Below are 25,252 nucleotides of genomic sequence, written 5' to 3' on the forward strand. Positions count from 1 at the left end.
TGCTCAGTTGGTGGTTTTGGTTGGCCTCCTACACACAGTACCTCCAAATTGTCCTAATTACTTCTCCTGCTATGCACATGTGATCTCTCAACCTGGGCCCTAACCACAACCTGACATGCACCACCATCAGAGGCATGGATGTAATGGAGGTACAGGGTTCCGCAAAGGACACAAGCCCCAATCTCCTGCTCCTATCTGAACATCAAGATTCAATCGTCTTAATGTCTGCACCTGGCTCCTCCTTATCCCTGCTGTTTTAAAATACAGTGTATTGATGGAAAATAAAATATAGAATAAAGTCCCACAGACCAGGAGACACGACCACTACAAAGACAGTTTGTTACTCACAGTTGTCAACCCAAGGGGTGTGCATAGGAGTTGGTCCACAGCCAGAGCGAGTAGGAAGAAAACGTGGAGCAGAGCCTTCATTGTGTTTCCACAGCAAACAGATGAGGCAACACAACCAGGCCTAGGTTTGCCTAGCTTGACTAACATTGGCAGGACCTGAGGCATAGGGGCTATATGTAGTTGTGTGGCAGCTGGCCCTAAAGTGAGTAAGATACTGGTGGATAATGGCCCAGAGTGTGAGCCACCAGGAGAGAAGGTGGTGGTATGGTGTGGGTTCTAAATCTGCTGATCTATATTTGAAAAATGTGGTTTTGGTGGGCTTTTATTCCATCTCTAGAAATTGGTTATTCCACCAATCCCTTCCCTGGAAGGGAAGTCGCTCCAGAATCAGTAAAGCCCCCCAGATCAGAGCATCAGAAAATATGGCTAACATGTCCACTGAGCGGACTCAGCCAGGCTGAACTGAGGTGTGGATGTGGGACCATCACATTCTCCTGGCCCATTTTGCAGAGGAAGGTAGGGAGTTCAGACTTTTCTGCAGGTCCTAGAGCCCCCCTTCTTCTTTGGTATAGTTCTTTGTTCTTTCTGATAACATTTCCAATAGCTTACTTTAGTTCTATTATCCATATCATAAGGTTTTAAGCATTTTTGAGGTTATGGAGTCATATTTAAAAAGTCTCTGGACTCCAATCTATACACCTAAATTTCCATGTGACCAGTTTTAACTCAATGATTCATGGTCAAGGGTCTCAGAGAAATGGTTGCAGTAGAGAACTACCCCGGTTGAGCATCTCCGTTAAGGTTGAGTTGTTACTTTCACTCAGAAGTTTCTTGACAAAATTGTAACTTAGAAAAAGTGATGAACATGAGGTGTTAAGTGGAATTGAGGCTGTTTGCTTCTGATATCTAATCATTTCTTTAACAAACATTTATTGAGGGCCAAAAAAGGGGTCTAGAGATAGGCCTGCTATATATAACCTGTATCCACTCGGGTTCTCACACTTCATGGAGTGAGACCTGAACATACTGGGTGACATCACAAGGGTGAATAAGGTAGGCATCATAAAAAAGGATTTCTGAAGAGGAGGAGACCTTTTTCTAACTTCGAGGAAATAGGGATGTCTCGTAGACCTTGAAGTACAGGTAAAATTTGTTTAAAAGGAGATTAAATCCTAGGTGAGTACCAAATCATAATGAGATCAAGCAAGGACAAACATACAAGTCAAAGTAGAATTTAGATATCAACATTGAAATTGAAGGAAATCTTCAGGCCACATAAAATAAGGATGGCTATATTAAATAGTCCTTGAGCTGCACTAGGCTTTGTGGTCTTAACATGGGTTTCTCAAACTTGGCATTATTTTTACTGTGGGTCAGATAATTCTTGGTTATGGGAAGCTGCTCTGTGCATGTAGGATGTATAGCAGCATCCCTGGCCAGTTGTGACAAGTAAAAATGTCTCCAGACACTGGCAAGTGTCTTTTGGAGAGCAGATTGTCCGGGCTGAGGACGACTGTGTTAGCTGGTACTTTTTCCCATGCCCTTGGGGAGTTTACAGGTTGGTGGACATCCAGGATAAGGACTTCGATTCTCAAAGGTAGAGCTGATGATGGTTCCTGACCTTTCTGGGACTGGATCTTCTGAAAGTTAGGAAAGCAGGGTCATGGATAGCAGAAGTCACTGCACACTGGGCGTTTTCTTCCTGCCAGTTGATCTGAGCTCTGGGACAACTTCATTTTGCAGAGACCCCAGGATCCATATGAAAGGGTGCCCTCCTCCCCTCTCAGCCTCAGTGTGGTCCCTTTATACAATCTAAGGCGTTATACCTGAGAACCAAAGGACCTGATGGGGGCTAGAAACTCTCCAGGTGAGGGTCCTTTGGAGGTTCTTCCTAGGCTCCTCTAGACACAGCTTCCTCTCTCCACTTTGGGTCTGTTCTCATTTGCACTTTGTGTCCACAGCCTTATCACCAACAGCTGCTAAACAGTCCCACCACGGATACCCAGTACTCGATATTCCTACCCCAGAGTCCCATAATGATCCTCACTTCCTCCTTGGGACTTCTTTGGCCTTTCTAGGATTCAACATTTTCTTCCCTTTGCTTGTGTTAATCTCCTTTCTTCATTGGTGTGTGACTGCACCCTGCCTTCCAGACTATGTTTGTAGAATTTTAATTTCCACGGACCTACCTTGTTCCGATTTGATGTTAAGCTCCTGAAGAGAACAGGCTTTGTCTTCTGTATGTCCCATTACTTCCTTGTGCTTGTACAGCTGGATGATTTCAGACATAACTAACAGGCAGGGACAGCCAGTGCTGGAGGAATCCCCAAGAGAACCACACCAAAGAGAAGCTATATGGTTCCAAAATGTTGACATTTTGGTTCACCAGAAGGTTTAATACCATAGACTCTAAATTTCCTCACTTCCCCATTAATTAAATTGGTGGTGTACTCTATTCTCAAGTTCTAGGCCTTCTTACTATAATTGTTAAGGCACCTTATGTGATACTTCTACATACATAAAAATGTTTACCTTTAGAGTTACCTTCAAAAAGATCTTTTTAAAATGTTGTTTGTGCTTATGAGCAGAGACCCAAGTTCAAGGTGCAGAGCCACGTCTAAACCTTAATTCAATGAAAGGAGACGACAGTAGATTTCTGCTAGTGGTATTTACTTCAAAGGGTTGTCCTGACTGTAGTTTGGGACCTTTTCCTGTGTTCCTAGCTTTCATCAGCACCAGCTGTCTCCAATCCTGAGTTTAGTGCAGATGGTAGGATGTGTCCAAAAAGGTAATGCTTTTCCAGAAGGACAGACACAGTGTGGAATTTCAGAGGCGAGTCCTCATAGAGGGAAGTGACATTAACTCCCTGCCTCTTGGCCTCCTGTTGATGCCTCCTATCTCCTACACCTGTGACCTTCTGGCCTCTGTCCAAACCTGGAGAGGTTGTGAGTCCCTCCTTGCCCCTATTCCAGCTGCACACCTCTGGACACTTTTGTGAGGTCTTCACAGAGCACTCCTCAGAGGTGCTCTCCAGCCTCCCCTCTTCCTTCCATGCCCTAACACCCCACAAGCTTTTCTGCTCTTTTCTTTAACACTCCTGATCCATCCTCTGCTTCCCACCCCTAGCTTTAGATTTCCTAGCTCCATCTCACCTCCTGAGCTAGACATGTGCCCTGGTTTCCTCTTGGAACAGACATTAGAATGCCACAAGACAGCCTTCCTTCAGACTCAAGGAACCCTGGGGGAAATTTCTTTCTCCCCCTTTGGCCTTTTCTTCTTGGTCACTCACAGAGAAAAAGTTACATCTTGTGAAATCCATAGAGATCGTCCCTCAGCCTTGACTGGGGCCCTTCTCTTGTGCAACTTTTGTTTTTTCTTTCTTCTTGCTTCCCTAACCTAGAAAATATCTCCCTTTCCCAGTTGTCTTGGACCTCATGGATTATCTGGTTGTCACTTATGAAAATATCGACTTTCTTCCATAATGCACTAAGCACAGTGTACATATGACTTAGCATGCTGGTAAAAATACCGTTAACTAACACTGAATAGTACTTGATATTTGCCAGCTCTAAGTGCCTGATACGTGTCAATGAATTGATTCCTTGTGTGATCCTATGAAGTAACTATTATTGACTCTCAGTTTGTAGATGTCGAGAATGAGTCACAGAAAGGTTGGGCGTCTTTCCCGGGGTCATCAGCTACCAAGTGCAGGCTCTGGAATTTGAAGACCAGCACTAGTACTCTGGCTCAGTTTTCTCTAATAAATATCCTCATCCTGAAAGATCTGAGTTTCCGTGACTCCAGAGCCCACAGACCCAGCCTCATCCTGCCTCCGTGCCAGGGGAGCCATGTAGTTATGGCCTCACATAAACTCTGTTTGCTATGCCTTCAGTTACATCCACACCAACCTCTCCCTCTTATTGACCTTCTCTTTGGAAGGGTTTCTGCACCTTCTCCACTTCTTATCAAGACTATCCCTTTATTCATTTAATACATAGTTTCTAATTTCCTGGGCAGAGAGAAGCTCCTGATAAGCTAGCTCCTTGATATGATCTCAAAAATTTTCTAGTTATTACCATCCTTTTCTTCCTTTTTTTCTTATCTCTGAGAAAGAAATTTGACTGTATATCATCATGTGTATTCCTCTACCTGTTTGAGAGATCTTCCATTCTGAGACCTAGAAAGCAGTGGTTTTCTTCTTTCTCTTCTTTATCTGTGAACATTTATTCTAAGTCATGAGCTCTATTTACCTACAAATGAAAGAGCATCAATTATACTGATTTAAATGTATTCACTGACTGAACCATGTTCATATTTTATGTGTAAAGGAATCCAGAGGCAACTGGTTATTAGTGTTGGCTCAGTGACTCTAGTTTCTACAATTAGAAACTGCTGCTGCTGATCCACCCCTCATGTTTATGTTTAGGCAACAAACACAGAGCAGAGAAAAGCCAAAGTATCCAAATAAGTGTCCTTTCTTAAATTAACATTTATTTGGTCATGTTCTATGCAGCAATTTGGACTTATATTTCATTGGTCCCGTGGCTATTTGGAAGTCAAAGAAAGCTAGCCTCAATCTGGGCCCTTTGCCACTTAAACGTTAAGATTAGGTTTCTGTTATTTAGGAAGATGGGGAATGGATGTGGAGTGGGCCTCCTGCAGTCTGGCTCATTCTTTTGACCACTTCCATTTTAGATGAGTGATTTTTTTTTTCTTTGATTACGGATTAAACTCACTTTACTAATGATGGGCAATTTGATTGGGCAGTCTAAGCTCCAGAGACTCTAGGGCTTCCATTTAAAGAAAGTCGTATGATATGGAATAGCCCTCTGTGTAACAGATTCATAGTGTATGCTCAAGCACATGATTGTGTGTGTGTGTGTGTGTGTGTGTGTGTGTGTGTGTGTGTTCGTGTGTAGATATTTATTGAAAGAGAGCTGGAGTGAACCACCAGCTACCTATATCCAACCAACCTCTTTTGGATACTGTTATTTTGTCCCAGGTAACTAGAGGTATGTTCCCAAATCCTTTGCTATTGTACCTCAAGGGTGTCCTGGGATCCCTGGGAGCCTCCTTCTGGCTGTGGTACCTCCAGCCAACCTCTAGGGAGCCAATAACAGCTGTGCTGCACTATTGGCTTCCTGACCCACTGAGGTAAGGAAAAGGTATACATCTGAGGTCAAAACAGTCCTCACAGGGAGGGAACAGAAGCATGTTCCAGAAGCACATAGCTTACAACTTGAAGGAGACCAGGCCAATTTCTGATTGGGGAGAAAGAATAAGAGCTGTTTATTTATAAGCAAATGGAAGCTTTTGATGTTTTAAAGAAAATCGTTAGAGTGTTTTCATTTTACTGAGTTGTCAAACATGAAAAGTATGAGTTAAATTAGGAATAATAATGGAATAAATTTCAAAAGGTACCATCATAGATATGTTATTTGGCCACTTAACTTAAAATATAGAATCACCTGGAAGGAGTTTTGATGAATTTTCTTCTAAAAAAATGGAAGCATAATGATGTTGGAGCTCACCAGTTACAACTGTCTGAGTAGTTGCAAATTAATGTCACCTTATGTGACACCTTATGTGACACCATATGCTTCATTGTGGTGACTTTGATTTAATACTTCTATAAAACATCATTATAGACATAAAAGCTCAGATTAAGGTTACATCACCGAATAATAAACTGGCTCATTTAAAAAGGGAAGAGATAATTTGATATGTTTACGTCATTTTCACAAATGGGGGAGGAAGCTTGAACATGGGCACATGTAATGATTTCTGCCATGATTTGGAACTAGGGAATGATGTGCTACTACATTATATGAGTGATATTTTTCTGCATTTTACTTTGTTTTAAAGCATCATATAATTCAATTGCTACCACTAACCCCGAATTAATTCTCTTTACTACAAGTAGTTTTATTGAGAGGCAGAGACGTTAGCTCAGCTCCATATCCCCGGCAAGTTTTCACTCTGACTGATGTGCGTAACGCATCATCTGATTTGTTTTCACAACATCATGTTGCATGAACAAAATTAATGTTGTTCTAACATAATTACCTGGGAAGAGATTTTGATTCTCCTGCTCTTCTCATGCTGGGTATTTCAGTTGGATGCCTTCGGTCTTGGAGATTCAGATCATGAGCAATGTCACCCAGAGCTGTCACCATACCAAAGGGAAGCACTCTGCTTTCATTACTAGTATTTTCCATTAACAATAAGCAGACTGCTTCTCACCCACAATGAAGATGGGAAATAAAAGTGGTGGAGACCACTTCCGTTATAAATGAATGAATTTTTTTTTATTAGTTATTTAAACTCACAATGGCTCCTGTGCATTCACACACGTTTATTAGAGTCCCTTCTTAGCGATGACAAAGATGTGATTCCTGATCTCAGAATAGTTCATAGTGCAGTGCCATGCAGACACACATCCATAAATAAAGGCAGTATGGTGATAATTGTTCTAAGATGCTAGTGATCTTAATGCTGTGTGATGTGCCTCGATTTAAATCAGCAAATTCTACTGAATGCACAGTGACAGTGCTGAATGCATAATGGTGAATAAGACAACTGCTCTGTTACATGAGAAAGAGCAGAGCTGCTATTTGAGAAGGCTTTAAAAATATGAGATAGGAAATAGAAAAGGAAAAATGCACACTCAGCATTCTAGGGGAAGGTTTGGCATGGGTGGCTTAATGGTCAATGAGTCACTTAAACCAAGAATGTACATCCACTGTGGATGTATTTGTATTAGGGTTCTCTAGAGCAACAGAACCAACAATGTGTGTGCGTGTGTGTATTGTTATAGTTTATTTATGAGATTGGCTCACATGACCAAAAGTTGGATAGTTCCACATTAGCCATCTGCAGGCTGGAGAACTGGGAGAACCAGTAGCTACTCAGACCCAAGAAGCTGGAGCTTCAGAACCAGAGGTACCAGTGATGCAGTCCCAGTATATAATCAAAGGCTGGGAAATTCTGTAGAGAGCTGCTGGTCAGAATCCACTTGGGAAGAGTGGAGGAGCTGGAGTCTGATGTCCTCAGGTGATCACAGCAACAATTGAAACACCTGCTCCAGAGGAATCAAGCATGCTTCTACATCACCTTCTGTGTTTTTCTGCCTTTGTGTTCCATATAGACTCACACCTATTGGACCATGCTACCCACATTTAGGATGAGTCTTTTCTGCAGTGTGCTGTGCCACATGCCAGTCATTCCTAGAAACATCCATATGATAAATCCAAGAGCCTCTAATGTTAGGCATCTCTTAATCCAACCAAGCTGACAGTTCATATCAACCATCATAGTATTAGAGAGAACACAGGGGGAAAAACAGTGTAAGTCACATTAGGAATGGCTTGACTGCAAATGGAACAGAGGTCAAATATGGAGGCATTCATTTCAGGATAATTTTTGGATCAACTCCCCAAAATGGGAGATTGTAATTCTAGGATACAAAACTGAGAGAATAAGAGGAAGCAAGAAGAGAAAGGGTGGCCTTTTTAACTGCTATTTTTACTTTAGAGCTCTAGCTAAAAGTTAAATAAGATAAAGTCACCTGCTGACAGGTGGAGAAGCAGGCATTGGTATAAGGGGCATTGCAGAAAAAAAAAATAAGAGGACTTTACAACTGATTGGTCTGGGGCTAGGAAAGAAGGAGCCTTTGGGTTGGGAGGCAGGAGAGGAAACCCAAAGGTGGGGTCATTTTTGCCTCTTGTTGACACAGGGATGGAGTAGCTACATCCATCATAGCCTTGAACTAATGTTTAGCAATGCTGAAATCGGGTGAATGGAACTCAGATCCATGCCACTGCATTTATTTTAATCATACTTAGACCATTCACCAAATGCCTTAAATGCAGTATCTAATTCAGTCCTCACAACATAACTCTCATTTTATCCACTCTCCCATGGAGAAACCAAGACCTAACAAAGTTAGGCAGTTAGCCCCCAAATACAGAGTTACTATTGAAAGAAGCAGTTTAAAACTCAATTTCTTAGTCTTTGCATACCACTGTTGCAGTCTCAAATGGCTTTATCTCTGCTGATTGAAGAGCAGAGCTTCTGGTGATGGGTCCTTATATGATGAAAGTCACAAGGTTTTCATGCTGAATTTGCTTCCTGTTGTGTTTACTGAAAAGAACAGGTATCATCTTTCAAACACAGGCAGACTCCTCTTTGAAAAAGTCAGAACCTTACTCACTACCTGTATGACGTTGAAAAAGTTAACATCTCTGAGAGTGAGTTTGTTTTTTCTTCAATGGGAACAATAGCACAATGTTTCATAGTAGTTTGAAGAGAAAGGGAGAATATACCAGTCATGTTCCCAACCTGACAGGGTTGGGCTTTTTCTTTCCTTTGCTGTAAGTTCTTTCCTAAGAGAAATGCTTTCTCATTCCTTCAGCTCGGTGCTAAACTCTCACCCTTCCAGAAGTCTCCAGCATCCATTCTGCCCTTTACTAGAAGCAAAAGAACCAGATGTTAGCTGGAAACTTGCCTCCCTGGAAATCATGCTGCATTTCTCAGCCTTCCTCACAGCTTCCTGGGGCCAAGAGATAATAAGAAGGAAAGCTGTCTGCACCTGGAAAGACATGAATTTAAAGGGAGGATCACACTTTTTTTTTTTTTTCCTTGCCCTTCCTTCTTCCTTCTCACTTGAATGCACAGGTGAAGATTATAGAGCTGAGGCAGTCCGACTCCGACTCTGGATGTTAAATTTACTAACAAGCCTGCTATTTTGGCTTCTCTGTCACTCACTCATGAATCTAAACACACTGAGCTCCCTCTCACATGCTAAATATGAAGTTCATTTGTTAACCTGTTACTCTCTTCCCAAAGGAATTCAATAGACTAGAAAGAGGTTGAAAGTGGGCTTTTTTTTTTTTTTTTTTTTTTACTTCTGTGTCACGAACATTTGGGGAAGTGCCGGTATATCACATATACACCAAGTACTTGTTGAGTGACTGCTTAACATGAATGATGACTGTCACATTCCTAGCACATGACAGACATTTGCTTGGTGACAATTCCTGCCAGGTTGCTATGGCTAGAGTGTAAAAGAGCAATAGGACTTGGCTACAGGGAGTATTTGGGATCTGTCCAGCTTGGTAAACATCTACTTCTACTAACCATAATTGACCCCTTCAGTAAGGACTTCTATTCATTCATCTCTAGACAGGATGGAGACTGCTTTCTCTCCAAATAGTCTGCATTATTCACTGTTATTTGCTGCTTTTAGAAGCAGGGCTCTCTGTATTTCTATATGCAGCATCTCCATTAACAGAAACTATCAGGTGTGTGATTCAGGCCTAATTGCTGCCATGGCCTTGGCAATATTTTGCTGCCACCTTCTCTGTTGGAAAGCCAGATTCTGCATGGATGCACCCTGGCCTGCCAGGAATTAATGTGCAACACAGACAGCAAAAATGTGCAGTCTGACACTCAACTGTACCCTACAGGATTATGATTTCTGATAAAATCTAAGCACAGAAAAACTCAGCAAAGTAAATGGATTCCTATTAGGTCACACATACATTTCAGGTTTAAAATGAATCAGTTGGGATCTGGGAGATGTTACTTTGGATACAGGCAATCAAGGCTATAATTTATATGTGTGAAAATGCATGGGTCCTCGACATTTCTTTGTTTCTTAGTTTAAAAACATTTCACCAGTTTGTTTTTTGTTTTATTTTAATGAAGTCATAAAAAAACCAACCTGTGCATCCTCTAGAATTTGTTACAAAAATGTTGCAAAGTTCATAATTTACCCTCAAGCACAGCAGGTTTTCTGAAGATTAGCTGGCCCAGGCTAGGCATGGCTGGACTGTGGCTCGGCAGCCTTCTCTTATTGTCCTTCTGGGATCAGGGTCTGCAAGACTGAGGCACAAGAATTAACAAGCTAAGGGGCATAAAGTGTGGTTCATTGTACCTGCTCATATCCCTTCAGCCATATCATGTCATGGCTAGCCCTCCCAAGAAGAGTAGATAGGGGGTCACATCCAAGTGGAAAAGCACCCCATGGTTACATGTGAAGGGCATGGGTGTCAGAAGCAGTAAAGACTCAGGACCACATTTACAACCTACCAATCTCCAAAAATTTTATAATCTTTTTAAAAATCTTGGACGTGTTCTTTGTTTTTAATAGCTTTATTGTGATGTATTTCATAGGTTGTGTAATTCGCCTATGTAAAGTATATACTTTTGTGGTTTTTAATATATTGACAAATATGTACATCTGCCCCTGAAGTCAATTTTAGAACATTTTCACTACGTTAAAAGCAAATGCTGTCTCTTGGCTCTGATTCTTCTGTTTTCCCATTTCCTTCAGCCCCAAGCTAATGCAAATCTGTTTTCTGGCATTAGAGATTTGTCTCTTATTGACATTTCATATAAAAGGAATCATATGTATGTGATATTATGGGAATGACTGCTTTCATTAAACATGGTATTTTAAGGTGCATCCGTATTTTAATATGGATCAGTATTTTGTCTTTTTTATGGATGAATAATACCTGTTTTATTTATCCTTGAGTGGACGTCTGACTATTGTGAATATTTCTGCTATTAACATTCTTGTACAACTTTTTGTGTGGATGTAGGTTTTTCATTTTCTTGAGTGTATAGCTGGAGTAAGCTTGCTGGGTCCTGGGGGGAGCCTATGAAGAGCTGCTAGAACATTCTTCAAATCAGCTGCATCATTCTTACATTTCCACCATCTGTGATTGAGTGCTCTAGCTTCTCTACATCCTTGCTATCACTTGCTTTTAATCTAAATTTTTAATTTAGCTATCCTAGTGGGTGTGACATGGGATTATAATGTGGTTTTGATTTGCATTTTTCTGACAACTAATGTTGAACATCTTTTTATGTGCGTGTGTATTACCATGTGTATAGTCCTTGATGAAATGATTATTCAGATACTTCATCATTTTTATATTGTGTTATTTATCTTTTTATTATTGAGTTTAATGACAATATAAATAGAATACAATTTATATGCTACATAAATAAGGCTAATAAAAATATAAATATACTTAAAATATAACTATAAATACATTGTTAGTTTATATTTTTATTTATATAAATATAATTTTATGTTTATATTTATTTTAAATGTAGTATCCCTTATCAGATATGTTTCCATTCTGTGAGTTTTCTTTTCACATTTTAGATAGTGTCTTTTAAAGCACAAATATTTTTAATTTTGATGAAACCTAGTTAATTTATATTTCTTTCCTGTGCATTTTTGATGTTATATTTGATAATCCTTTTCCAAATCCAAGGTCATGAAGATTTTCCCTTACATTTTCTTCTGAAAGTTTTATAGTTTTATCACTTCCCTTAGGTCTTTGATTAATTTTGAGCAATTTATTTATTTATTTTTTGTTGATTGCATGTAAGGTTCAGGCCAAACTTCATTCTTTTACACATGACTATTTAGTCTTCCCAGAAACATCTATTGAAAATATTATTTTTTCCCCATTGAATGGTCTTGGCACCCTTGCAAAATCCAATTGATCATAGACCCTAGGGTTTAATTCTGGACTTTTAGTTCTAACCTCTTGACCTACATGTGGCTCCTGTTTCCTGTACTACTCTTTCTTGAGCACTGTTGATTTGTAGTAAGATTTGAAATCAGGGGAATTCTCCAACTTTATTATTTTACAAATTGTTTTGGCCATTCTGGGTCCCTTGATGTTCCATATGAATTTTAAAATCAGCTTGTCAATTCCTATAACAAAGTCAGCAGGGATTCTGATAAGAATTGTATCGGTGGGTCAATTTGGAGAGCATGCCATCTCAATAATATTAAGTCTTCCAATTCATGAACCTGGGATGTTTGTTTGCTTAGATGATCTTTAATTTCTTTTGAAAAGTCTTTTTATTAATTTAGAGTATAAGTTGTATCCATTTCTTGTTAAATTTAATCCAAAATATTTTGTTTAATTTATGTTGCTAGAAAAATATTTTTATCAATTTCATTTTTTTTTTGATTGTTCATTGAAAGTACATAAAAATACAGTTCATTTTTGAGTTTTAATTGTGTATGTTACAACCTTGCTGAATTTGCTATTAGTTTTAAGTTTTTTAGTGTATTCCTTGGGATTTTATATGTAGGCAATCATGTCATTGTGAGTAAAGTCAGTTTTATTTCCATTTTTTAGTCTGAATGACGTTTATTTATTTGTCTTTTTGTTGTTGTTGTTTTCTGGCATAATTGCCCAAGTTAGAACATCTAGAACAAGGCTGAACAGAAGTTCTAAGAGTAGACATCCTACAAGAAGGTAGAGTCATCCACCCTTAGCTGTGTGTGGTGGGGGCATATTTCAAGACAACCAGGGAGGGTATGAAATCACAGAACTGAAAACTATTGTAGTATGTTTTCTATACACACATACACCTATGATCATGCTTAATTCATGGCAGGCACAGTAAGAGATTAACAACAATAACACTGATATCAAATAGTTCTAAGTTTATATTTATAATGCAAGTTATTTAAAACTAGCAAATTGTTTATTTCTGGCACCTTTCATTTAACTTTTTCCAGAGCACAGGAAGTGAAAACACAGCCTGGGGTGACAGTGGCAATACATAGCTGCATCCAGGTTTCCAACATGAAGTATGATGTGTCCTGTGGGGTTTTGTAGATGCCCTTAATGAGACTAAGGAAGTTTCCTCCTTTTCCTAGTTTGGTTATTGTTTTCATCATGGAAAGCTTTTTGATATTCTTAAACATGTGTGTGCCAGAGAACTGGTATTATTTCTTAAAACCTTTGGTAGAATTCAACAAAGCAACTATTTAGGATGGCTTGATTTTATACCATCAGTAGTCATGCCCCTTGTTTCTGGTTCTAGTAATTGGAGTCTCCTTTCTTCATCAATCAAGCTAAATATTTTCCAGTTTTGTTTTTATAGCCATATTCTAGATATCCTTCCAGAACTCCATAGCCATATTTGATTTAATTGATTTTTCTCTATTGTTCTTATAATTCTTGTTCTCATTAGTCCCACTCTTTATTTTTCCCTTCATTCTCTTTGCTTTAGGTTTATTTTGCTTTTCTCTTTCACATCTTTTAAGGTATAGGGTTAGGTAATTGTTTTCTGACATTTAATATCTTTTCTTATAAGCATTACTGCTATAAATGTTCCTCCAAGTACAATTTTAGCTGCATTCTATGATTTCAAACCTTGTGTTTTTATTTCCATTCATCTTAAAGCGTCTTATAATTTCCTTGTGACTGCTTCTATTTGTTCTAGTAGAGCTCAGCTGTTAATATTCAGTGAGTCCTCAATTGTTTTCACCAGAGAAAACACTCTACAGATGAATCCAGTCAAATTCAAGCTCCTTTAAAGTGCTAGTTCCCAAGACCCACATTTGGGATTTATTTTGATTGCAGGAGGACTCCTCCCAGCTGTCTCCCTTGGTTCTCTCTGGCAAAGTTGACAGCCTCTGTCTCCAATGAACCTATTTATTTCCACTTAGTGGTCTTTAACTACATTCTCCACTGTTATTAAGAGCAACTTTATGCTTGAACTTTGCAGCATACCCTATGCAAATGCAGTCAATTCTTTTGGGAACACGTTAGGGATTATCTGTTTTATATCTGGTTTCTCTTTCAAGGCAAAATATCCAAACCACATCTCTGGGAGAAGGAAGGGGGGCAATGCCATGCTTCTTTAGGACATCCCCATACTGGGAGCTGAGTATGTATGTATTGGAGGGGGGAAGTGTGCAGCTTCAGATTTTCTCAGCTTGCTTTTTCCAGTATTCTCTCTTACCTAATTTAAGACTGTAGCTCATGAGGTGAAGCTGGGTGGACAAAGGGAAGTATCATCACCCCTGCTGCTCCAGCCCACTGGGTGGGAGGAAGGGAAGAGGGATTCCTGTGTTCTTGGATACACCAGTGTGGAGTTTCTATTTCTCTGAGCTGGGAGGTTGGAAGTCTTGTTTCAGATGCCACAGCCTGTTGCCATCTACTCAGTTTTAGTGGATTTAAAAAAAAAAAAAAAAATTTCTTTCTCTTGCTGTGTGTGAATGCTATGTAGATGTGGAATATGCCACAGTGAATTCTCCCTTATGTACAGCTCTAAAGCACCAATTAAAAAAAAAAAAAACTATAAAGGAATAGAAAGAAGACCAATACAATAGAGGAAGTGAGCCAGGGGAGTGAAGGGGGTGGGCAAAAAGAACCACTAGGGACTGAAGTGGAGCAAATTATATTCCATGCATGTATGATTATGTCAAAATGAACTGCAATTATAGTATAACTACAATGCACTAACATGCATGATAGTATAGTTACAATGTAATATATAATATATAGTATAACTATATACAATTGTATAATACACTGATAAAAACATTTAAAAAGATTATTTTTAACAGATTTTTAAATGCTCACTATTTTATAATGTTTACCAGTCTCCTGTGGGAATTGATCTGCAGAGTTCCTCACAAAGTTCTGCTTGAAGTCTGGCCAATATCTGTTGAAAACATCTATTTATATTCATTTCATGCTAGTTTTATACCTGCACCCAAAGAGACTGTGCTCAGGTCCATTGCTTCTGATACCACTTTAAATGTCTAGTTTCTAATGGCCCCTGCTTTTTTCTCATTATTATAAGCATTTATAGTTTATTACCTACCAAGGTACATTTGAAAGATTAAATGACATTGTTTAAGAAAAAGGACCAATCTTTTGAACATACTTTATCCAAGAAATCACTCCTACACAATTGTTTGTAAGGAGTTAGTTGCTTTTAGTTTACACATTCACACACCATAGTGTAGAAAAGCTGATTTTTCCCTGTTGTAATTGCTCTAAATTTTAACTACTATTTGGAGGGATCCAGAATAATGATCCACTTAAATGATTTATTTTTCTACCTCAGCTATCACGAGAGTCTTTCCTGCACATGGTAGATTTAGGAAAACATGCCTGATTTCATGCCAGTAAGAGTCCAGGACTTGGCTCAAGGGCTCTGAGTTCCTGGTGTGCTGGTCTGTGTGTCTTGCTCTCTCTTCTTACCTGTGTGGTTCCACCTGAATGTGTACTGCCTGGCCCAGGGAGCCCTGCCAGTCAAATTATGCATCCGTAAATGCATTTTTCTAAGTAATTCTGTGAATTTAGTAATTTTCTGGTGGCTTTGAATGTGGGTTGAAAGAAGGAAGAAATTGGCAAGCTCTGTATTTTCAATTCACCTGACCCCACCCTGATTCTTTGCTGCTTTCCTTTTAGCTTTCCTGGCTGCCCATATATAATTCTTGACCTGAGAGCTAGCTCAAATGTTCCTACCCCATTTAAGCCCAGAGCCTTTTAACCAGAGTGTAGCTTATCAAAATCTCTCCTCAACAACAGGAGTAAGGCTACTCCTTAAAGCCATTCTTTTCTGCTTAAACAAGTATGTATTTTTATTATTGCATTATTTTTTAAAATGGGTTTAAAATATAAATCATATTACATGGAATCTGACTTGAATCCATAAAGATTTTTGTGAAACCTCTGAAAGCCAAGTCAAAAAGTTTTAATCCAATCTTCCAGAAAGACCATGTCCTTACAAAAGCTTTACATGACGATGAAACAGAATAAAGTCTTTGCTTATTATGTGCCTGTTGCAGAACATGCCCCTCCCTCACGGAAATGCCTTGCAGAGCTTCCATCTCTGCACAGATGGCGGCTGAGCAGGTGTGCTGGCTTGGAAGGTTCCTCATTTCCATGATGGTGTTTTCCTTCTCAGCTCTCACTCATAAAGTACTTTGAGCTTCTCCACGGGCAGCACTCATCAAGCTAGAAAGTGGATTGCCATGGTTTCTTCCATGGGGTGAATTCATAATGACATTCATGGGCTCAGAGAAGAAATCAGGAAGAGATTGACTACTTTAGATCCCATTGCCTCTCCAGAGTTACTGCAGTGTGAGAACAATAGTTTAGTGGTTGCTGTTCACATCTGATTTGAAAGGACTTGAGGTAGCTAACAAGAAACACTTCCTATTCCTAAATCCTCTTCTCGTATTTGTGTCATCCAGAATGGAAGCCCACTCGGACCCCAGAAATGCCGTTGCCTTTGATGATCAGGCATTTGACTTGTTTACTTTAAGAAATTGTGCTGTTTTGTAGCATATTCACTGTGGGGCCTATGTTCTCTTACTAAGCTTCTGTGGGATTGTGCATGGATTCCTAAAGAATAAGACCACTGGAGCTCCTTTTGTTTGTTCTCAGATGGCTTAAGAGGCTTCCTGCAAAAGTGAACCAGCTTGAGTCTTGAAATCATTTTTTTAGTACATTACGAACTCTCACTTTTATGCAAAAGGAGTGGTACAAATGCATGAGGCTCTGTTTTGCTATTGTTAACAGAAAATCACATGATCTATTTCAACAGTAAGGAAACTTGAGGAAATCCTCCACGTTCTGAGCAAATTTTGTCTGTTAGTCAGGAGGGATATCATGGTGTCAGGATTTCAACTTCATGGATAATCATTATAGTTACATGCCAACTTTGTCTTTAAAAGTGAAAGCAAGAAAAATAGAAGAAATGCCTAGTTGTCAAGATGGGAAAATATAGAAAATCACCCTCGTAATATTGTCAGCTTTAAAATGTATCTTTTGTCTATCTCGATTCTAGGGTATTTCTAAAATAAAGGAAAATGTTCAAAGACCACATACATACACAAAATATAAGAGACCAAGTGAATCTTACAGCTGTTGTGTGAAGACACAATGCTCTACTTGCTTGTGTGGTGGGTGGAAATGGAATGATGCTAGAGATGAGTACCTTCGTTTCCTGTCCAGCTGACTTGACTGTTGCCCCATGATTTCAAATGGTCTATTTTGATTATTCTTAAAAAAAGAAAAACAAGAGTATACATTTTGCTGCTCTTAAGAAAAAAAAAATATTGTTCCCATTACACCAAACTCTGAACACAGAATTAAATCCACCCATTACTTTATCACATTTGAACTGGACACCCATAGGGGTGTCAGGGTCAGTGGCAGAAAAACCTCTGGGTCTCATCCTTCAGGATGATCAGGCATTTGACTTGTTTACTTTAAGAAATTGTGCTGTTTTGTAGCATATTTACTGTGGGGCCTGTGTTCTCTTACTAAGCCATAGCAGCTGGTGACTCAGAGGAGGCTGCACACGCCTGGATACACAGGCAACCACAACTCCAAGGCAGAGGCCTCCCATCCGGATTAGGGCCTTTCCCAACTGAGCACTGAACAAATGATCTGGATGGATGAGGAATGGAAGTCTGGTGTGGGTGGCATAAAGAATGATCTTGAATGTGAAGTCAGGGGGGAAGGTAGCAGTTAGGTCCCCAACAGCTTGAGGGTGGAGCTGAGGGGTTGAACTTTTGAGTCAAAGGCTTTCAGTCTTAAAGCTGTCATGACCTCCTGAGTTTGGAGAAGGTCTTTTGACTTTCCTGGTGACAGTGATTAAAACCTAAATTCTTAATTCTTACCTATGGCTGGGGATATCATTTAAGGATGAGACACTTCTGGCTACAAAGGAAAACCTTCATGAAGAGATGTATGTCAACATGGCTCAAGCTTTTTTTTTTTTTTTTTTGGTACAATGTAGCACGTCCATCCATATGATCTTGTCTGTGAATTCAGAAGCTTATTGAAGTTCTTTTCGAAGATGATTTCTTCCCCAAGAGGAATGCTGGTGCCAGCTGCCAAACACTTTTATTTTGTTTTCATTATTATTTGTTATTTGTCAGAGGCTTTTTATGTTAATACCTTGGATCTATAATCCTCCCAGTCACTCTTATTTGCATATACTATGATTAGAAACTTTTCCAAATTAAACTTACACAAAGTTGAAATTATAAAGGCAGCATTGATGAAGTCTTAAGGAGTGAGCATCAGTCATTCCCAACTCTGCCAGGTAATAAGCTGAGTGACAGTGAAAACCTTACCAACCTTTTTGGGTCCCAGAATTTTACATTTTATAAAGAGGAGCTGACATCTGCTGTGAGAAGCACACAGGTTGTTGCAGAGCATAAGATGAACTCACTTAATAAGATGATGAAATCATGGATGGTAATATAAAGAGGGCATGAGCATGAACCTTCAGATGAGAAATGCTACAGGCTATAGCTTTGAGTTCAGCTCATTAGCATTGGAATTGAGCCTCCCTCCATTACTTTTGAGTTGCTCGAACTGAGTAAGTTCTCTGACCTCATGAGATTCCATTTCATGTCTGAAAATAGAAATGAAGATAGTGACATCAAAATCCTGGAGGATTACATGGGATAACCTGGGCTTGATGCCTCACTCTCAGCAGATGCGTGACAGAGCTCTTGTCCTCAGCTGTCTCTCCTGGGTCCTTCATCTATAGCAGCGCAGTCCTCTCAGAGGACTGACATAATGATAAGGAAGTAGATAATACAGATATATACTAGCTATAGAGGCTCATATAATGTTTGCTTTATACCCAACATTCAGCCACCTTTCCTCAGTGTCACTTCTTTCTTTCACACCCCACATCCACCCAGAGACAAACAACTGTAATTTAGTTATTGAGGATGGATCATTGACATTTGGCATACTGCAGGGGTACTAGCCTGTGAGTGGATGTGATATGGTCAGGAAGGAAACTGGGGAATCACACTGATGTGATATGAAGCATCAGGCTCCCATATCTCCTGGGAGACACTGTTACATACATACTCAATGGGAGCGTATGTGAAACCTCTGAGGTCCTGTTACCTCTGTGCTCTATTCTCACTTGTGATGGATGGAGAAAGCCATTTGTAAAGATATTTCACACTCAGATATTTATGTGGCACCACATATCAAGGTGTGTTTGTGTGTGTGTGTAGATTTCTTATGGTGCAGATGATGGGAATAAGTGGGTATATTGCAGACACCTAATAAAAATATTATGCACTTTAAAAAACATTAGCTTTTAGCCAAGAAGTTTTGAATTTGACTTTTAGAAATAATATAATGAAAGCTTCCTAAATAAATGATTTTAAAATCAGAAATTATAATGTTATTGTTGAGTATAGCACATCAACATGTCTGATTTCTTCTTTTCTGAACCATGTCCATTTCTTTTTTAATTTCTTATTTGTTTTAATTAGTTACACATGACAGTGGAATGCATTTATGCACTTTGATACATCATACATAGATGGAATATAATTTCTCATTTTTTCACGTGTACATGTTATAAAATCACATTGGTCATGTGATTTTATAACATGTACACATAAAGTATATACATAAAGTATATATACCTAAAGTAATAATGTCTGTTTCATTCTACTATCCTTCCTATCCCCACAACCTTTCCCCTCTCCTCCCTTCACTTCCCTCTATCTAATCTAAGGTTGTTCTGTTCTTCTCTAGTACCCCGCCCCCGTTATTGTGAATTAGCATCCGGATATTAGAGAAAGCATTTAGCTTTAGTTTTTTGAGGATTGGCTTATTTCATGTAGCATGATATTCTTCAACTCCGTCCATTTACCAGCAAATGCCATAATTTCAGTCTTCTTTAAAGCTGAATAATATTCCATTGGATATATTATATATATTATATTTATATTATATACAATAAATATATAATTATATATAATATATACTATATTATATAATATATAATTATTATATACATAATATATAAATATATATTATATATAATGCATATAATAATTATGTATAATATATATGATATAATATTGTGTACTATATATTATATATATCACATTTTCTTTATCCATTCATTTATTGAATGACACGTAGGTTGGTTCCATAGTTTAGCTATTGTGAATTGAGCTGCTATGAACATTAACATCACTGCACCACTGTAGTATGCTGATTGTATGCGTTCCTTATTTTAGAATTCAGAAGAGGGTAAAGAGATAATCAACAGTCATACTGACATTCCTCTTTTCTAGATAGCATCCTAGAATTTCATTTGAGTCTGAATTTTTAGGCATACATTTATATACCTGGAATGATACTGAGTCAGTAATTTTCTGTTTTGAACTTTATACTTAATATAACATGATAGACATTTTTATCGTCACCACAAATTCTTTGTAGAGATATTTTTAATGGTTGAGGCTGACATAAACATATTTATCAGTAATCTTTGACTTCTGATTTTGGGGGGAAGTATATTAGTAACTAGAGTTTTAAGCCAAGGAATATAAAGCTTCACTGATTCTTGATATAACTAGACAATTGATTTTTCAAGAATGTCATTTCAGCTGCATTATCAGCTCCTATCACTGTGCTTTTGAAGTGTCTGGCTTTTAAAATACGTGTGTGTGTGTGTGTGTGTGTGTGTGTGTGTGTGTGTCTGATATTATGCTTCTATGTTCTCAGGCTTCTATTTCAGCCTTTATTATATATAGTACAAGTAATGCTTCTGATATCAAATCATTGTATCATGAAAATTTGTAGATTTTTCCCCTTAAGCACCTTTATCTGCAGTTATTGCTATTTATTTACCTTTATTTAAGCACTGACTGTGCAACTAATGTAGACTAATTGAAACATTAGATCAATGAGTGAATACATCAACAGATGACTCATTGTCTACTTTGAGAGCTTTTACTCTGGAAAAGTACAGGAATCAAATTCTTAAGGGAATTTAGATCATTGACATGAATATGTAGGTTGTAGGCAGAAAGAAAACTGATATAAATTAGATACTTGCATCATAAATGAATTTAATAGTCTACAAAGATTACCTTAATGGTTGAATATGCCATGGTTTTATGATTTGATGTCCAAAAGTCCTGTCAACTGTTCTGGAGAAATCCTGAGAAATTTGCAACCTATTTCAGGAATATTTTCTCTTGGTTTCTTTTTTTTTCTTAAGAACTGTGTTATTTTTGTGTAATTTGGATTCTCGATAGTAAAGATTGAAGTGTTATAGTTCACATGAAACAGTTTTGAAGGAATTTTAAATATTATGCATATATGATTATAGAGAATGTTAGAGAATTATTGGGATTTTGCATTAATTTTTCAAAATACATTAAAACATACACCCATAGGGCCACACAACTACTAGTACTATTACTTCTTCCTCTCTCTCTTTGTCTCTACCTGCCTCTCTCTCTCTTTCTTTCTCAGTTCTGGGGCTTGAACCCAGGGCCTTTCACATGCTAGGTGGGAGCTCTACCACTGAGCTACATCCCCAACCCCTACAATTTCTATTAATGGTGAAAAAGAATATGAGTGACTCTCACACTATTGTATTACACGTGGAGCTTCCAACTCATGTTCTATCGTTTCATCTGCTTTCATCAAAGTCTCCCAAATGCATTGTGTGCTTCTTCACACCAAATAGAGTGTGCTTCTATTTTGGCAATTTCCTGCCCAGAAACTAAATATTAAAACTTATTTATTTACATATTTATGCAGTGCCAAATGACCTTCCAAATGATTCACAAGGATTAATTCCTTCTGTCCTCTAACAACCTTGTCAGGTAGCTACTATTACTAGCTTCATTTTTTAGCTGAGGTTACTCAGGTTAGAAAGTTTCCCTGACTTTCTAGGGTCACAAATTTTTCATGTGGTGGAGCTGCATTTAAACCCAGGCTCCTGTGATCCAGCATCCACAGTGCAGATTCTATATTACATCTCATTATCAAGATATTAAGAATCACAAGATCAGAAACACATCTCCAGCCACAAACACTCCACCCTGGAATCAATGTTTTACCCAGACACACCGTAGTACCCTCCAAGGAGGAGTTGCAAAGCTCCAGTAACTCAGCACTTCATCTTGGGAAGCCCCTTCCTTATATGAAGCAGTGAAATATAAACCCACTGTAGAGGCTTTGGAGAAGACGAACAGGATGATCCGTGTTAATTAGCAGCACAGCCTCTGACACTATAGAGCAAAAGAGGAACGGCCACTGAGCACACATCTCATGTACTTGACACAGTTTATTGGCCTCTAAACATTCCTGGAGATGGATAAATAGATGTGTTAGGCAGAGGCATTTCTATAGTCTTTCATGTATATTTATCAATGTTCTCAAAAATCTCTCAGCCATTTGTAGACTACAAACCATAATTTTAAAGGTTGGAGATTGTACAGACCTCAGGGGATGATGTCTGACAGCATGAAATCAAGATATAAAAAAGGAAAATAGAACCCAGGTAAGGAGCTCTGAGGTTGCTCTTAAGGGTGATCCATTGTCAGTTCCCCACACTGTCTGGGGAATTTGATTTCACTACATAGACTTAAAAAAAATGATAAAACCATATTAAGTGCATGTGGTCAACCTTACTTAGGGAAACTTTATGTAAATGCAATATATTTCCCCAGCAATGTTATATAAGTAAATGGTTATTGTAAGATTTGGGGCAAGCCATTTTTTTCATTCATTCATTCACCAAATGAATATCTATCAGTGTTAGGTATTGTGCTAGGCAGTAAGTGCTAGTACTGTGTCTGATACTTGAAATTAATGTATCAGTGAACAAAACAAAAAAGTTAAGTCATAATAGTTCTTTCAAGTACTTGTTTATTGAAGAAATCTTTATTCTGATGCTACAATGTGCCCAGCATGGTTCTAGGAATCTGGGATGAGGCAGTAGAATAACACAAAAAAGATTTTGAAAGCCCTTTACGTTCTTAGAGACCACTATTTGAGATCACTCCAGGTATGACTATAACCTTGGGTTATTGCTCAGGCACTAGTGGAAATACCATCCTTAGCTCTGCAATGTTAGGATCAGTGCCTGGGTTGAAGTTCTATTGGGAGAATTCTTTTACATAACACACAAAAAAGTGCCTGGATAAATTACTTATGCATTCCCTTTCATCTTCTCTCAGCCACATTCTAATCATTACAGACCTTGAAGCAATAAAGCCAGAAATAATGCTTCTCAGGGCTAGTTCCCAGCCCAGCCTCTGACATCCTCTAACTCAGCACTTTGCTTTCATGGTTTGCATTTTCACCTTCCCTCTTTATTGAGTAGGGGTTGATTCCAGGACTTACTGATTTTTTTTTTTTTAAAGTTAAATCAGTGTCTGTGTCAATATAAATGGATGACAGTAAATGTGGAACTGGCTTACAATTAATTGATCTATATTAAATTTTTGAGAATCCAAAATATATCAACCATTTGGAAGAGTGTCTTTCTTTTTCTAACTCTCTATGAAAATGAACTTTGAATTTCCCCATCCTAGGTCAATGTAGAATATATATGTCTAATAATAACCATATTTTAATTTTATTCAACTCTCAGGTTTGGCGATGGTTACACTGTCAATGTTTGGCTGTGTGAGGAAGCAAATCAACCAAGCACTATTTCTGATTGCTTAAAGCTCCATTTTCCAGGAATTCAGTTTAAGGTAGGACTAATATTCTGCATTGTCTTTGTTTTTATCTGAAAACATATTCGAAATGCATTTGTATTTTTTCTGTTTTTATTCTACACTGTCATGATAAACTTACTCCCTGTTATCTTGGCCTCATGTGAATATTGTCCATGCTTTACTACCCAAAGTAGCATGGATAAGCTTATACTGCCTGGCCACTCTGAGGAGTAACACCTGCTTGGTCTCTTGCTGGATTTCACAGAGAAGATTAAAATTATATATTTACCCCTCTAACCAGTGGGCACAACTCTATTGCATAGTTTATTTTGTTCAGGTTTGAAGGTAGCAAAAATTAATTTCTTCCCTATATTTGCTGTAGATTTATATCTGTCGTGATTTTAGTATTATTTCATAAGAAGAACCCCGTGGTTGAGATCATAATCTTCTTTTAATTTGATATAATTAAGTGTGGTCCCCTGGACCATCAGCATTTTCAATACCTGGGAACTATTTAGGTGTGCAGAATCTCAGGTTCCAACCTACTGAATCTGAATCTGAATCTGCATTTTAAACAGGTGACCAGATGATTTTTATGCACATTAAATTTTTAGAAATACTGTCTACAATTCTTTTGGAAAACTGTAATCCTAAGTTATCATCACTTCTAACATGTCCATAAAATATAAGTCTTACCTACTTATTCCAACAACAAGCATTTCGTGGAAGGAAGAAGTCTGCTGTGTAAAACATTACCATTCATGCTCTAGTACCACTCTGAACAGCCCTATAATATAGCTGTCACAGCCTCCCTTGGCATACATGAAAACGGGATCAGAGCAGTTAGATATCAAGCCAAGAGTTGCTCAGCTAGTGGAGAGGGCCTCTGAGAGCTAATAAGCACATGTCCTGAAGTGAAGTTCAGGGCACTTCCAGATACCTCTATTATGCCACATTAACTTCTTACTTCTGTAATATCTGTAGGCAACTTTTGACTCTTTAAAGAGGTCCTTCCTGTGCTTATGGCAAAGTGAGGGTCAAAGCAGGGGCAGAACAGCAATTCAACCCAAGTGAATGACATTTATCAAATATACCTCCTGGTAAATTGTCATCAACAAATATTCATTAGAGGCTCACAAAAGTGAAGCTAACTAGCTCATTCGTACTATGTGTGTGACTTGATTAAAAAATAAAAAAAAACATATCTGAGTGTAGTTGGAGATTCAATGCAATGTAATCAATTTTGTTTAATGATTGCCCATCATATGACACTTTCTAATTTTTGGATCTTAGGGACAGCGCCTTAATTTATTGGAGTATCATGTGCCAAAAAGACGGGGATGCTTGGCTGATTTGTTCAAAGTTCTAGAGGACAATAAGACCTTCTTGAACATCAAGCATTATTCTATTAATCAGACCACTCTGGACCAGGTATAGTACCTTGAATGAGTCAGCAAGTTGCATTTTGATATGCTCATCAGGCATACCACATCTAGGAAATTTAAAAATTTTGTCAGATTACTTCTCCAGCTCAACATTTCTTTTAATTAACCTTGTTCACTCTTACAAAATTCTAATAAAGATAGTGAGCATTAG

At 38.3% G+C, this 25,252-nt stretch overlaps 1 protein-coding gene across 1 annotated transcript in view; it reads left to right on the forward strand.

Moving 5' to 3' along the window:
• The window catches only part of Abca13 (ATP binding cassette subfamily A member 13), a 437,088-nt gene that overhangs the window by 409,671 nt on the left and 2,165 nt on the right, over nucleotides 1–25,252 (forward strand). Inside the window, exons 61-62 of the mRNA XM_071608614.1 lie at nucleotides 23,587–23,692; nucleotides 24,950–25,087. Of these exons, the coding sequence (XP_071464715.1) occupies nucleotides 23,587–23,692; nucleotides 24,950–25,087 (244 nt within the window). The remainder of the gene's footprint in view (nucleotides 1–23,586; nucleotides 23,693–24,949; nucleotides 25,088–25,252) is intronic.

This window comes from Marmota flaviventris, chromosome 1 (assembly GCF_047511675.1).
Source record: "Marmota flaviventris isolate mMarFla1 chromosome 1, mMarFla1.hap1, whole genome shotgun sequence".
NCBI classification, from domain to species: domain Eukaryota; kingdom Metazoa; phylum Chordata; class Mammalia; order Rodentia; family Sciuridae; genus Marmota; species Marmota flaviventris.